The 16,605-nt window shown below is 45.6% G+C and overlaps 1 protein-coding gene across 1 annotated transcript; it reads right to left on the bottom strand.

Annotated features, from left to right (window-relative positions):
• On the bottom strand, window positions 1-15,790 carry LOC117876546 (immunoglobulin-like and fibronectin type III domain-containing protein 1). The gene is given in 8 exon segments (XM_034768805.1): window positions 1-14; window positions 2,997-3,323; window positions 4,699-4,998; window positions 9,214-9,516; window positions 10,175-10,303; window positions 11,228-11,401; window positions 13,136-13,435; window positions 15,571-15,790. Coding segments are annotated over 8 exon segments (1,767 nt in total).
• Window positions 15,791-16,605: the final 815 nt, after the last annotated feature.

Raw genomic sequence — 16,605 nt, 5'->3', positions numbered from 1 at the left:
TTAGAAGGAGGGATCTAAAAGTGAGAGATAACATGATGAGGGTCATCAATATTAGAATGGAGACCGTTTGGAAGGCATACAGAGAAGAGCAACCGAAAATGTTAAGGGGCTGGAAGGAGTGATTTATGAGGAAAGATTACATTATCAAATGAGCCCAGTTCTTCCCTGGTGTAATCTCACTGAGGTGTGTTGAATTGCACCAGGCATTAATTTAACCCAATACATATAGATTGGCTAAACTATGACTAAGGGGAAACATGATGTTAGAAGGTACAAGCTCCTCAGTGTATGTCTACATTGCAAGCAGGAGGTGTGACTGGATCACATGTAGGCATACTCGAGCTAGCTTTGATCTTCTCCACCCTTCTTTCTGGTACCTCTCAACTGGGATCAAGCCAGCTCGCTGAAAATTGCAGTGTAGTTGCAACAGCCTGGCTGGTGCCACAGGCTAGCTGCTCATGTACAGACCCAGGCTCTGGGACAGGTTTGTACTTGTGCAGCCAGCCTGTGCTTCTCTGAGTGCCACCATCACTTCACTGCTATTTTTAGTGAGCTAGCTCCATCAAAGCTAGCCCAATGTAGACATATCCAAAGAGGAAGAGGCATTATTTAGGGTGTCACAAAGGAGTGTAAGTAGAAGTAACAGGATGAAATCAACAAAGGGAACGTTTAGGCTGAATATGAGTAAGCTGTGTTAGGCTGTGGCACAGTCTCCCAATAGAAGTGGTAGGAGATCTACTCGGGGCATTTATAATTACCTGGAGAATGTACTGTAGAAAACACCCAGGCACTGGCCCCTAGGGGCATGGTCTAGTTGTGACCTAATTGATCTTCTCATCTCCAGTTCTTCAGTCCTGTGAGACTCTGAGAACCAAACTATGTTCTGGGAATACAGGTACGGTATGCTCAAGGGGACGCTTGACATTTGATCTTCTTCATTCAACTTTAGTACTTTAAACCTGTGGCTGAGTGAAAAGTAACAGCAGGTCAACTTAATCTCTGCTGTAAATCAGTGGAGTTGCACCACAGAGGAATTGGTCAGTCTGTCCATACAGACAAGATTGGAACTTAGGAGGCTTTCCCAGCCCAGGATTTCTCTGTGACTGATGCAAGTAACCTAAAGGCTGTATAAGTGTTAGAAGCAGGTAGAAAATCCAGTGATTTCCCCCAGGATCACTCTAGCCTCAAAAGTTTCTTATTTTATTTTGTGGAGTACAAATATCATGGCTGAGATGCTGAATATGCTTTGCAGAAGTAAAACAAAAGTGTCTCTCTAGAGATTTCTGGAGATAAAGAGTCTCTTGAGAGACTAATCTGTTCTGTGATCAGGGCACCTGGCCTAAATTTATGCATGGCTCTTCCAATCTGCAAGAATGACTTGGATTAATTTCATGCCTGTTGTGAGTTGTTGAATCATGTCATGGTACCATGAGCTATTATTCACAGCAGGCCAGATCCTGAGGTCTATTCATGCATTCTTTAGTCACTGATTTCAGTAAGAACTCTGCCTGAATGCACTGAGTTAGAAACTGAGTAATGTGTGCTGAACGCTGGTGCCTTCCTTTTCCTACCCATACATAATCCCTTCCCAAGACTGGCTCCAGGGTTTTTGCCGCCCCAAGCGGCAAAAAAAAAAATAAAAAAATCCGCGATTGCAATTGCTATCGGCAGCACTCCGGCAGCAGCTCCACCACGCCGCTTTCTTCTTTGGTGGGAATTCGGCAGCAGGTGCTTCCTTCCGAGAGGGACCCACCGCCGAATTGTTGCTACCGAACAGCCTGACGTGCCGCCCCTTCCCTTGGCCGCCCCAAGCACCTGCTTGCTGGGCTGGTGCTTGGAGCCGGCCCTGTCCCTGCCCCATCACACCCATTCTCAAACAACTCAAGTGGCTTTCTTTCATTTCTGATCTGGATCCTGAATTATCCCCTTGAGGAACTTACTCCAGCCTAGCTCATGTCCTTCCCTCTCTATGCTCACCTTCTCATCTGCTTTGTCCATCTAGCCCCAGCTTTCTCCCTATTGCTTCAGCCAATCTCACTATGGCTGGTGCAAGAGTCTTCTCTCTTGCAGCTTCTGCCATCTGGCAGAACTACTTTGTGACTCTACCTCATTAGATCAGCACTAAATGTCTCTTTCTAAAAAGATATGCTCTAGCCCAGCCAGAAGTTATGGGCTCGATACAGGCAACACTGGCTGTGTAATGACCTGTGTTGTGCAGGAGATCAGATTAGCTAATCATGATGGCCATTTCTAGCCTTGAAATCTATGAATCTCCATCTATTTTCCAGTCTCAGCTGAAAGCCTCTCTCCTCTCCTCTGCTTCTTAATTTCTATTTCTCTCTGTCACTCTTGGTCTTTGTAGATGTATTATTGAACTCAGTAAAGCACTCTGGGTAAACACTACCCAATATAAAGTTGTATTGAACTGGCAAATAATGCCCCATGGTAGCATTTGCAAGATGCCCTGATGGCAATGAAATGCTATCTTACATCACACACACATGGGTGGTGCACAGAAGATGATGTGCCAGGAGCCATCCATAGGGTCAGAAGGGACCACCAGATCATCTAGTCTGACCTCTGGCATATCACAGCCTGCTACCAGCACCCACGCATTACACCCAATAAGTACCCTGGGATCTCTAATAACCATGAGCAGTCGGGACCTTGGTTTTCTCTCTCATCTGATGGCTGCATCTCCAGCATCACAGGCCCTCTAGCACAGCACTGGGGCACTGGGATCAGCACAGACTGAGTGTGCCCCTACTGAGCCCACCACTCTGCTTCCTGTGGCACCTTGTTTTTTCTTGGAGTCTCCCATCTGAATACGGACCATCCTTCAATAGATTCCAAATTTGCCCCATTGCCACAGTATCGGAGCTCTTCCCAATCTGTAGTGTGTTTATCCTCACAACCTCTCTGTGAGCCATTATCTCCAATTTGACAGATGCAGACTGAGGCACAGAGACTAAGAGACTTGACCAAGGTCACTTTACCTTTTATGATAAGCATGGCTTTGCTGACCGCATGGCCCAATTCATTGGTGGCTTCCACCTTGTACTCTCCTTCATCTCTCTTCGTGACACCTGGGATCACCAGGCAGCAGACACCAAAGTCATTTGTGCTGAAGAAGGTGGGGTCTTCTGAGAGATTCCTGCCATCCTTGTACCAGATGATCTTAGGTTTTGGGTAGCCACTCACTGCACAGCTCATGTGACAATCATATGCTGTGGTCACCACGTGGGGCTTCAATTGGACAAGGAATCTTGGGGGCATATTTTGATTCACCCTCCTGTATTTGGGTAGTCTGACTTTAAACTCATCTATAAGAGACAAATACACACTCAGCAACTGCTCCAGAGGACTAAAGGCTGGGTGCAGAAGCAGCCTCCACCCATCGCACTTAATAATTGCATTTGGCATCCACCCTTCAAAATTGGCAGGGCCTGGCTCCCTAGGTCAGGGTTCATGGCTCCTTCTGTGAGTTGCCATGCAGTCAGGGTCGGCTTTAGGAAGTGCGGGGCCCGATTCGAACAGTTTCGATGGGGCCCCGACAGGGATGACTTAAAAAAAAAAAAAAACACGTAAAAAAAACATGTGGGGCTTGTACTCACCGGGCCGCACTCCTAGTCTTTGGCGGCGGGTCCTTCACTCGCTCCGGGTCTTCGGCGGCACTGAAGGACCCGCCGCCAAAGTGCCGCCAAAGACCCGGAGCGAGTGAAGGACCTGCTGCCAAAGACCTGGAGCGCCGCCGGGTGAGTAAAAATTAAAAAGGTGCCTCTAGCCAGGGAAGGGATTCTCTGCCACTTGCCCCCCACTCTGGGCAGCCCTGCCACTGGGCGCGGGGCCCTCTTAAGCGTGGGGCCCGATTTGGGGGAATTGGTGGAATTGGCCTAAAGCCGGCCCTGCATGCAGTGGCCATATGTGTAGGGCCCTGGCTTTCTCTGCTGTATTATGACCCCAGTTACTGTTACTGGGAGTTCCTTTAATCCAAGCATTGAGACTCAATAAAAGGGGACAGAACTAAAAGCTTTGTTGATCCAGTCTGTGCTGCATGTAGCACCCAAAAGTCCTCTCCTAGAATGCAATAGGCTCAATATAAAGCCTGAGCTGTATTCTCTAGGAGTAGTTTCCTCTTAAGTTTTCCAAAGTCCCAGTCAGGAATCTGGAGGGGATCATTAGGTCTTTGGCATATGGACAAGGCCATGGCTCCTTCTACAGATCATGAGGATTACACAGTACCAGTCTAGTGCTTGCAGGTCACCTGGTCCTTCCCAAATGGGGTGGGGTCCTCAACTCCTGCAGGTTGGATTCTGTGGCTCCTTCTTAAAATTGCCAAGTCCTCACCATTGAGGTCACACCCCTTGGCTTCTGTAGAATTCATCTAATTTCAGAGTTTGCTAGGAATTAATTCTCTTGGCAGCTCTTACCCATATGAGTAATATGAGCCGGTATATTGGTAGGAATGGAGAAGCCCAGCTTCACTGTTCCCACTGATCTGTAAACATTCATGTCCGGCAGGGGACATCTTTCCTTGCCCAACAGTATTTCTTGGGGAAATCTCAGTGGGCTCTCATCTGAGCAGACAGCATACATATGGGGACTGGGACACACTGACAAGGATTTATTAATGGGATAGTTTGACTGAGACCCAACAACACAGGTGCACTGATAAATTTTTTTAAAAAGCCTTTTTACCCTTTTCCTTTTGCATGATCCAGGGCTGCGCAGTTTCAGATGGATCACTGGTTCCCATGTAATTTTTGGCCACAACTCTAAAGTAATACCCCCGGCCAGGGATAAGTTTGGTGATGGTAAACTTGTTGGTGTAGATCAGGTCACCCACCACTTGCCATGACCCCTTGTTGGAGTCACATTTCATGACCACATAGTACAGGTTACTTTCCCGCTTCTCTGTCGGCGAGGGCTCCCAGATCACTGTCACCGTATTAAGGACTTTCTCTTGCAGAAGAATAGGGCCGGGGGACTGTGGGATATCTGCAAAGTGAAGACAAATAGTATGGATGGAGTAGAGAAAGTGGTAAGTTTAAGATGTTATAACAATTCTGCAACCCCATTAACTTCATGGAGATCAGATATTTTGAGCATTGTGGCCAGCTAAACTTGATGGTCATTAGTGAGAAATGACCTCTGATTCCTTTGCTCCAAATATACAGGTCCTCCCATTTGGATTAAGGGAAATTCAGCATTAACTGGACTGGCAATAGTGACACATCTCTTTCCCTTCTATTGGATAGCTGATACAGCTGTGTTTTTATAAACTGTTAGTGAAGGAGCTGAGAGGGCTATAGAGTTCTTATGGTTGGACACGGATACTTTGTTCCATTTGCTAACTGATATTCACAGAGCCCTGTCATGGACTGAGACACCTGGCTGTGTTATGGACTGTATAAGTTGGCCCTCTGATAGCTTGTACTACCCTAGTCCTCTCAGAGAATACAGCTGTCTCTCTGTTGGGGGTACCTGGCTGGGTCTTGGATTGTAATGTAATCAATGGATGACAGTATTCTGTAGACCTGCCCTAGATTATAGCACCTGGTCTTTGGAGTGTCATCTCATGAAAGACTGTATTACCTATCCCTTTCCTTGTCCACAGTGCTTAACCCCATCAAAACTCACAGTCCTCTACTCAGTCATGGACTGGATCCTCTCTCTTAGCATTTTATTCTCCACCAAACCTGCTATGCATGTTACCTGCGACTTGCATGTGGAAGCTGAAGGATTCTTTTTTCCCCCAATCGTTTTGAAGTATGATGGTATAGAGCCCACTGTCAGAAAACTCAGCTGATGGAATCAAGAGTTGGCTGAGGCCATCTCTGGTGCTCACTATGGCCCTGCTGGGTAGAGGAAGCCCATCCTTTAGCCAAATCACCTCTGGAGTTGGGGATGCCTATTAAAGATAAACACCAGTTATAAGTCAATCTGCTTTTCCTTTGTATGTGTATCCTGTGGTAGCTTCCTTGCTTTGTCCTCAAATGTTTCCTTAGCTCTAACTTGTTTCTTTGCCCCTGGAACCATGGCCAACAAAGGGTGTGTTGCCCTAAGCTGTTTCAGTATAACTAAGTCAGAAAATATTTATTAGTTCACAAGTTGTAGTTGACAGATAGGCAAGAGTAGCCCTATTAAAAGCATCTGCTGCTTTTTGGAGGGAAGAAGACTCCTGTCTGGGTGATGGTTCCATTTTTCCTTCTGGTCCCCCTCCCTCCTGATGTCACATTGCAGTGACTTTCTTTCAGCCTAGGTGAGCTGTATGCAGCTCCCTGTAGAGCTCATCAATGCCACCTTGAGATCAGCCAGAAGGTTTGCTCCCCTTCTCTTCAGTAGGGACCAAACACCAGATCTCACCCATAGTGCTCGCAGCCTTTGCCAACCTGCAAGAGTCAGAGGCCAGAGCTTGGAATCAAACCTGTGCCTTTCACGTGATACAACCAAGGTGCACCACTCCTCTTGCTGTTTAGTTGGATGAACATACTCAGCAAGGCATTGTCCATTGCCCTGAAGGAGTATGTTCATCCAAGTACTACGGGGGGAGGGATAGCTTAGTGGTTTGAGCACTGGTCTCCTAAACCCAGGGTTGTGAGTTCAATCCTTGAGGGGGCCATTTAGGGAACTCAGGTAAAAATATGTCTGGGGATTGGTCCTGCTTTGGGCAGGAGGTTGGACTCAATGACTTCCTGAGGTCCCTTCCAACCCTGATATTCTATGAATTCTCCTACCTTCAGCCCTCACAAGGGAGGGGTGGGGGGAGTGATTAGTTGACACGTCAGAAGCAGGTGCTAATATTTTACACTTCTTGGTGCCTTCCATCAAGGATCTAAAGTGTTTTACTTTACACACCTTAATGAATTATCTGAACTTCACAACTCCCCTCCCCCATGAAGGGAACCATTACTATCCTGATTGTACAAATGGGGAATGTATATGAGGTGTAAACCAATTAGATGACTTGCCCAAGATCATGTGAAAATTCTGCAGCAGAATGAAGAACAGAACCGCAGTTATTGTAGTTATTTTTACAACATGGAATCGTATGGAGGATATCTTACAAACATGCTTCAATGCTTACTTCAAAGGGCATGTGCACTCGGATACAATTTCCCGCTTTTATAATCATAAAATTTTTCATAGTGTCATCTCTTAGGAACTTGGGACTAACTGGAATGCAAAAAATAGTGAACACAATTAAAAGCTGCATCTTGTTACAAAGTCGCTGACAGATTTTAACTCACGTACACTCAAAATAGCATGTCCAGTGTTCTAAAGTTCTCTCCTCCTGCTGGCTGCCTGACGTATCTCTGGCAGCATTATGTCAATGGAGCTCTTTCACTGAGTGAAAAAGTGCCAGAGCACTCGCTGAGCATCATCTTTCTGTATTTATATAGTGTGGATGACTTAAAAGGGAAATACTGCAAAAAAGGTATTCACAAATGTTTGTTTGAATAAAAACCATGAAATCTCCTCAACAGCATCTGTGACCCCTCTGACTCACTTTTCACAATCATGCAAATGAACTTTTGTTCACAGTAATGTTTGTGGAAAAGGAAAGTGTTGTGAACACTTGTTCCTATGTCTGTTCACAAGAGCATTGACTTCAGTATTCATCTGGACAGCTCTTTGAGGGCTTGGGAGTCATCCAGTCAGCTAAAACGATATCATGCAACCTGGATGTCCAACAACACACTGCAAATAGTGTATTAGAAACAGTGAATAGTCAAAGCAACAGCCACAGCAAGCAAATTCTGAGTGACCCATGGGCTGAAGCATGTTCACAGAAACCATTGTTGAATCCTTTCAAACAGCAAACAAATTCATACAAAATCAAAGCCAGTTTGTCGATAATTTATGAACAGAAAATGAGTAAAATTCACTGTTTATATTGTTTGCTGCCCTCCTGAGCATGAAACCCCATTGCTATCTCTGCAGCAGGAGGGAGAGAAATAGCTACTCAAGTATAGACCCACTTTTCCCCTATCTCCTAGTGTGTGGCACAGGGGCTGAGTCACAGAATCATTTTGAAGAACTTTAGTCCATTATGTCAAGAGTGAAACCCCTCACCTCCCCTTTTAACTGGGCCATTATTTTCCCATTTTTTGTTTATATTGTGGAGATACAACTGAGACCAGGGCTTCATTGTTCTAGGTGCTGCACATACATATAGACCCTGCCCCTAAGCGCTTGCTGTCTAGACAAGTTAGACAAAGGGTAGGAGGGGAAGAAAGGCACAAAGAACTGAAATGATTTATAGCAGGTCAATGGCACAGATGAAAAAAAAAGCCCAGCTCTTCTGGCTCCCAGCTCTGTGTCCTGGACCGGATCATGCTCCCTCATTAAAAATATATATAACACTTTTCCATTTGTCTGGGTTTTTTTTCTTTTAAAGGCTCTGAGTGTATGGCAGATCCAGCCTCTTAATGACAGACAACTGAAAGTGCCGCCTATAGCTGGCTGACTGGCAAGGACGTTACAAAAAATGTGACCCTTTTATTGAAAGTTTCCCAGCGCCAGGCTAAAAACTGGAACGAACATGGGATCTGGCATATGAGATCATGTCATTGGTCCATCTGATCTGATTTCCCTGCTTTGGCAGGGGCCACTGGTTGATGCCTCAGATAAAGGTGAAAAACCTCCGTAATACGTTAGACCAATGCTGAACACAAGGTGAAAAATGTCAGCCTGTGCAATGTAATTAAGCCAACCTAAGCCCCGGTGTAGACACTACTAGGTCAATGGGAGAATTCTTCTGTCCGCCTCTCGGAGAGATTGGTTTAATACAGCAATGGGAGAACCCCTTCCGTCGCTGTCATCTACACTGCAGCGGTGCAGATGTAGTGCTGCATCTGTGCTGCTGTAGAATTTCTACTATAGACGTACCCATAGTATCTGAAAAGGGATAATATTTGAGATGCTAACATCACAGTGAGCCTCCAACATGAGCTGTGGCCATCTCAAATGGAATCCTCAATTTTCCTGATTCTATAAGGAATATAGGAGCGAAATTATCTGTGTCCGCCGCCACAGCCTGAGATAATCATCTACGACAGGCTCCCGTGCCCCACAATCCACAGATTGACTGGCCCCAGCTCAAGGTTCAATTTGAATCTCCAACAGTCAAAGCTGCCTTTGGATGGAGAGCCCATGATTTGTACCTGCAGGCCTATGACATCTTTTCAGGGGCAGCACATTTTGACTCACCAATGGGAGGCGCGGCCTGGATGCAAGTGTCCAGTGCTACGGCTTCCCCTAGGCCTCCCTCATTGATGGCCCTCATGCGGAGGAAGTACATCTCTCTGGCTTGCAGACCTTTAACTGTACAGGTTGTCAAGCCTATGGGGACAGTGTTACAATGGGTCCACTTGAGGCTGTCAGAGGATCACTTCTCCACCTTGTAGCCCTGGGCAGACCCCCCTTCCTTTGAATCAGGTTTCATCCAAGCCATAGTGATGCTGGTGTAGTCAGTATTGGTCACCTTAAGGTCCCTCACTCTACCAGGAGGCTCTGTAAAGGGAAAGTTTATTTAGACTTCCTTGTCTTAGGATTCCTGCCCCCACCCCTTATTCAGTGCACTGGATAATCCATCCCCAACATGCTTGCACTGGGTATCCATTCAGTCAGGCTCCCTGCAGTGTACTGGGAGTCTGTCCCCATCCCTCTGAATTGTAGTGGGAATCCTGCTCCCATCCCCTCTGCAACACACTGGGAAGCCCACTCCATGTTCCATGCAGTGCAGGGGAATCTCACCCCCAACCCCTGCAGCACGTTGAGGGGCCAGCCCCACATCCTCCTCCCCAGCATATTGAGAATACCACCCCACTCCCTACAGTGAATTCCTGATTTTTTAATATTCAAGTATTTTATTCTCCCACACATACTTTACAGAAGCTCCCTGAGTTACGTAAACCCGATGTACGCAAATCCGAGATTACGGAAAAAATTCCGTAAGCTAGAAATAGGAGGGGTTGGGGTTTTTTTGTGTAATGGTCAGAGATGTGTTTCCGATCTTACGCAAAATTTGAGTTACGCTTGCGTAAGTCAGGGAGCATCTTGTATACACATTGCTTCCTGGATTCACATACTTCCCCAGATTCACCTTCTTGGCCAGTTACCCCTCTCTCTGCAACCCACACCCAATGAGACAAGTGGACAACCCACTTACTCATGGGATCTCGAGCAAAGACAGCATCTGATGGTGCACTGGCCTCGCCTGCCCCTGGGGCATTGACAGCAGCCACGCAGAATTCATACTGCAGTCCCTCCTTCAGATCTGTCACCATCCACTTCCTGTCTGTGGAAGGAAAAGATAAGGTTCCTCAGTCAGCTCAGGCTCAGATCAGCAGTCCCCTCAGTAGGATATATTGGGACAATAGTTCTATACATTAATTATACCACATGGAATTGCACAGTATACCTGCCTAATGGAACACATATGGAGTACCCAAATGCTGTCCCTTTTTCTCCTGTCCTTCCCCACCATTAGCACAAGTCTCTCCCATTGTATTCTTTTCTCCCTTTCAAATTAAATGCCATTTGAGATACTGAGGAAGTCAGAGAAAGAGTAAATAATGTTTTCCTTGCAATGGCAGCCCTTCTAATACAGAAGATAAGAAGATCTTTGGTGGATCTGAAAAGATCATTGACATCTATAGGTGAACACGATTTTGAAGCCCTCAGAGATATCAGTTCCATCTCCTTACTTTCCTTGTCCCTGGAATGTCCCCCCGTATGCCCAGTTCCCTGCTCCATAAGCGAAGAAAGCACTTCCACAACTGAAGAGCAAGGTGCCAGATTGCTGGCCCTCAGTTTATGCACAGAACGGCACAGCCAGACAGCAACAATGCAAATTTCTCCATTCTTCTGCAGCAGATTTTTATTCACAACCTGGAAAGGAGCCACCTCTGGAGGCAAGAAGAGAGTCCCACCTCAGTGGTTCATTCAGTATTTTGGCATTGAGATACCCAACAATGGTGCCAATTGTGATTTTTGTACTAGCAACTAGGAGCTGTGCTGAGATCACTGATTTGTGTCACCACACAGAAAGTCACCCAACATCCATCAGACAGTAAAAACTTTTGGTCACTACCAATCTAAACCATATTTGAAGCAGTGACCCAGTGAGATGAAAGAGTCAGCATCTCATTATGCCTTGAGTCATCTAGTCTTCTTGCTTTCTTAGAGTCTTTCAGCCTGTTCCAGGCTTTCAGCTGCTTACCTGTTATTGGCAGGTCAGTGATAGGTGTCCAGATGTTGCTGCCTTTCTTGCGTTTCTCAACGATATACCCCAGGATTCTGGAATTGCCCGTTTTGGGAGGTGCTGCCCAGGAGAGTGTTATGGACTCTTTGTTGGCACTGACAAACGGAGGAGGAGCAGGGGGGCCAGGGAAAGCTAGGAAAAGTTTAGCCCTTCGTTATTAACAGGTATTTATTTTCCATCACGTGACAAGAATGGGTTCTCAAGGATTGTTTCTTCCAGGATTCCCAAATGTGTGTTCAGATAAGACACCTTTTGAACATAGATGTGAGATCTATGACTCAGTCCTTTACTCTCCAGGACAGCTACATGCTGGGAGCCTAGAGGGGGAGCATGTCCAAACTCCTAAGGGTCAAGATATTATGTGTCTTCCATGAATGAGCCCCTCTTGCCAATGCTGAGGATGACATTGACAGTCTCCAAAGGGAGGCATATGCCCAATCTTCTTGCTGGGAGGGAAAGCCACTGTTCCTTCTATTGTTCCTGAGGGTGGAAACAGGAGTCTTGATTGGCTTCTACTTCCCTCTGCTCCACCCATTATTGGAGGGTGTAACAAGGTGTGAGCTGAGTCAGGAGCTGACTCAACACCCTGTCACTCCAATCCCCATCAGTACATTAACTGGGACCTGATTGAAAGTCAGGCCGTTCACAGAGGGTGCCAATTTATTGAGTAGAGACACAACTGAAGGGCTAATTGCATGGAAGTAACCCCAGCAGCTGGGCCTATATAAGCAGACAGGAAGGAAGTGGTAAGGAGAAGAGTAGAGAGCCTGAAGAAAAGCAGGACTGGGTGTCTGTTCCCAAGAAGCAAGTGGGGGAAGCGGACTATTGACTGTACACTGTATAAATAACATTCCAGGCTGTGGCTTGCTGAAGGGCTATAATAAAGCACAGTGGTGCTTGAGAATGCTGGGAGATATGGGGATCAGCTACTACGGCTAGAAAAGACTCTCAGGGGACAAAACAATCAGCCATTAATACAAAAAATTGTTTTAAAAGTATCTTGGCACAAAATGCAATTAAAAGGGTGAATAAAAAGGAAGGACAGAGAGGGGAGCAGGGGTGGATGTGAGTGAGGAAGGAAGGAAGGAAGGATGTGGGGGAAGGGATAGCTCAGTGGTTTGAGCATTGGCCTGCTAAACCCAGGGTTGTGAGTTTAATCCTTGAGGGGGCCACTTAGGCATCTGGGGCAAAAATCTGCCTGGGGATTGGTCCTGCTTTGAGCAGGGGATTGGACTAGATGACCTCCTGAGGACCCTTCCAACCCTGATATTCTATGATTCTAAGGCAAAATGAATTAAATGTTTTCCCTGCTTGTACTTTCATGTTTGTGCCAAAAGCTGTCTCTAGTACTTGGGTCCACCAGCGGGGTTATAGAGTAGAACGGCTGCTCTGTACTTAAGGAAATGAAACTATACTACTGAATAGACACAACCAATTAATGTCCCCTTGGGAGACTCATTTACCTATGGAGTAAATTAAGGTAAAAGCGTAGCAGGTTCTCTTTGCAGTGACATGTGAGAACCTTTTCTTTGGCTTCAGTCCATGCATGGTTTCCACTGTGGATGTTGCTTCGACGTTTAGGTTGGATTGTACCCAAAAAACTCAAAGCAGATCTCTCTTGGAATCACCAAAACTCGCAAGAAACTTGTGGTCTCGACCTGAAACCTTAAATTGGCCCGCGATTCATATGACACCATGTTGACATTCACTTGACAATTGAGTCAGGCTTGCAAACCTTCTGTTCAAACTGGACGAAAGTATACATTTGTAACAAAACCCAGAATGAGAGTTTCACTTGATTTTGGCTTTCATAATAGAAGTCTCACATGGCTATAAGATGTGTTTACACAAAGCTCTTCCTCTTACCTTTGGTTGCAGCCATCACTTCATCTGATTCCAGCGCCTTGCTCTTTCCCTCAGCGTTCACTGCTCGCACCCTGAAGCGATAGCTTTTGTCTTGCCCCACTTTGTTGGTCGTGAAAGTGCTGTTGTTCCTGCTGGTTTCTCCCAATGTTACCCAGGTTTTTCTGCCCACCTGCTGCCTCTCTATGATGTAGTTCTGCACTGGTGTGCCCCCATCATCCTTTGGGGGCTTCCATTGAATGGTTATGCCAGTTGTGGAACTATCCACCACCTCTATGGGTCCGATGGGTTTCTGTGGCTTATCTGAAAGGAGGAGAAAAACAGGGAGCAAAAGATCCCACATCTGTTCTTGATATCAGAGGGGTCACTATCTCTTGCTACTCAAGATAGGCAACTCAGTCTCCGTTGGTATAGTATTTACAGGGTAGAGCAGCAGAATTAACGCTAGCAAGATTGCTTGAGTAAACATCCATTCATCTACTGATCTAGGAGAGTAGGGCAAGAGGAAAACACTTGGCTCATCCAATCTGCCCTTCCTATAGTTCCGGGATGGTCAAACTTACTGACCCTCCAAGCTATACAATAATCTTCAGAAATTCTAGAGCCACAAGACACACACAACCTGCCCCACGGAGTGGCGCCTGCTGGGGCACAGGGCTTTGACCTCAGTGCAGCCCTGTGGGACTAAAGTCCCGAGACCCGCCTCCCCTCAGGGCAGAAGCCCCTAGTCCCACCACCCTGAGCTCTCGCCCCATCCAGTCTGGTAGGCTGAGAAAGGAGGAGGAATGGGGGGCACCACGAGGCACACTTTAACTTTTGAAGAGCCATGTGGCTCACAAGCCGTGGTTTGGCCACAGCTGCTATAGCTGATCATTTCCACAAATACTGCATCAAAGTCAGACCTGGATGCAACTCTCATTGACTTCCCATCTCCTTTAGGAGTACTGATGGTTCCATACTGGAACCATTTATCAACCTCACCCCAAACCTGGGGTGTTCAGGCAAGATGAGAACTGGACCCGATTTACTTCCACTTTTGGTTTGCAAAAAAACAAAACCTAATGGAGACTCTTCCAAACCAAAGCCAAACACACCCTTGTTGAGTTCCATTTCTGAATCAAATACAAATGGATGAAACCCAGAACCAGGTAATTAACAGTCCTCTCCTCCATCCTAAATGTAGGTGATATGGATTAAATGGGAAACTAACCCGATTCTGAATTTTGGGTTTCTCCATCTTTGTTTGGGAATCTATTCCACTTTCTGGGCACATCCACCTTACACAGATATGCCATATGGCACCATATTGCAGCTGGGAAGTTAACTTGGGCCTATTATTATTGTGAATAGAATGGCAAGATTCCCCTGACAACTTTAACATTAAATTGCTTTTGTGATCAATAGAGCAGGTTGTACAAGTCAGATATTGAGCTCTATCAGCTCAGAAGGAAATGGCTTTTGCAGAATAATTTACTCTATAATGAGCCAAGTGATCAGTCCAAACCAAGATCAGAAAACCAGAGGAGAAGGACAGGGGAAGGAATATGAGAGAAACTGATTAATCATCTTACTGATTTATTACCCTAGTATAATTATTTGGACTTTTATAGGTGCATTTGAGCTACTTTGCATCTTTAGTTAGTATTTTTCTTCTTGGAGAAATGTTTGTTCTTCATTTGATTTTTATATTTAAATTCCTGCAGCTCTCAAGGGGCTGTGTTTCAGTGCAAAAAGATGGATGCAGAAGTAAACTGTTGAATTCGGAAAATGAGGGAGATTATCTTTATTTGGCTACTCCACCTGGAAGTCTTTAATCTTCAGTTAATTACTAGGAATGACAAAGCTAAGTCAAGTGATGTAGCATCGTCCTTCCCCAGCAGACCACACTTCTGGTCTCATCAAACTGTTGCTCAGTTGGGAACAAATCATGTCCCTTTTTCACAGCTGCAGAGAACTCCAGTTGAAGCTAAACCAGTGCAGATCTGCTGTGCATGGTTTTCAGGTTTCAGACCCCACATAGGTAAATCAGGAGACAGGCCAGGGGTGAGCCAATAAAGGAGCAAGGATAGGACTGGTAGATTTACAACCATGTGGATCCTTTTGTCATTTGAGCCTGGAAGTCACTGAGCAACTCCTGAAGGTGCCAAGTGGCTCACATCTCATTAAAGTCCATGGGAGCTGCAGGCATTCAGCACTTTGGGAGTAGCTCAGCACCTTGTCTCCTTTTAGTTTATTGTGGATGAGATGGGAAAGAGTGAGCCCAGCCAGCTCTTAAATATTCTTACAAGCAGTGTTCTGTAAAAGCACCAATGAAGAGCTGCTTCTGTGTGTGCCTAAACTAGGTCTCTCTGGAGAGTCAGGAAGAGAGATACCAAAAACAACTTACAAGGACTTCCCTCTGTGCCCAAAGTGATGGACTCATTTCATGAGGCTCTCACCTATCACCTCCAGCTTTAGGCTGGCCTCCAGGGTTCCACTGTCATTCTTCAACTTCACTTTGTAATCCGCACAGTCCTTCCTGTTGGTGCTGGAGATGGAAAGCCAGGTGAAGTTGTCCGCCTTGTCGATATGGATCCTGGCATCATTCAGGAGCTCATTCCCGTCCCTTAACCATGTTGCTCTGACTGGCTTCCAGCCCTCGAATGGGATTTTGACCATGGCATTCTGCCCTGCCTTGACTATCACAGGCTCCTTCATCAGCTTTTCCAGAAGAGCCTTGTCAACATTTGGAGGATCTAAACATAAAAACTAAGCCATTCATAAATAGAATTGAAAGAGAAAAAGCTTACTTTGAGGGCAGGGCTGCTCTGAATTAACTGCTGCTGAATATTTTCAACATTATTAACCTGGTACTATTGGGCCCAATCCCAACAAAAATCACTGGATCTTCACACGTAGCAGGTGGGGCTCAGGATCTCACAGGGTCTGGATCTTCGATTTTAGTTGCATAGTTACCATATGCTGTGTATGCATACATGCACTGCAGGGTAATTCACCCTGTACAGAACGAAAACACCAGGCCCTACTTATGCCCTCAAAATATAACATAAGTGAGGCCTAGACTTTGTTCTTGCCTATGCACTGGGGTGAATTGCATCCGACATGCATAAATTCATTTGGAATTCAGTAAGCATGCATATCAACTAAGGCAGTTTTTAATTAAATCAGCTGGTCAAACCTTTGAGATAATGATACGGCACACTTAGAGATGCGTATATTATAGAGATGTATTTGCTTGTTTAAGAATGACATTTTCTTCAATTCTTATGAGGTCTTTTGGGTATAAAATTATTCACTTTGTAATGGCTAAATCTACCGCTAGCGAGTGCCTGTCATCTTTTTTTTTTTTTCTTCATTTCCCCGCTTTTCTTTATAGTTTCCGCCTTTTTTTCACCCACCTCCTCATTTCTTTACAAACGAAAACCTGGGATATTAAATGCAATAAACTTTGTTCATGCAAGATTAAGGCTCCT

Source organism: Trachemys scripta, chromosome 4, assembly GCF_013100865.1.
Source record: "Trachemys scripta elegans isolate TJP31775 chromosome 4, CAS_Tse_1.0, whole genome shotgun sequence".
In the NCBI taxonomy this organism is placed as follows: Eukaryota; Metazoa; Chordata; order Testudines; family Emydidae; genus Trachemys; species Trachemys scripta.
This window is presented reverse-complemented; position numbering and strand designations above follow the sequence as displayed.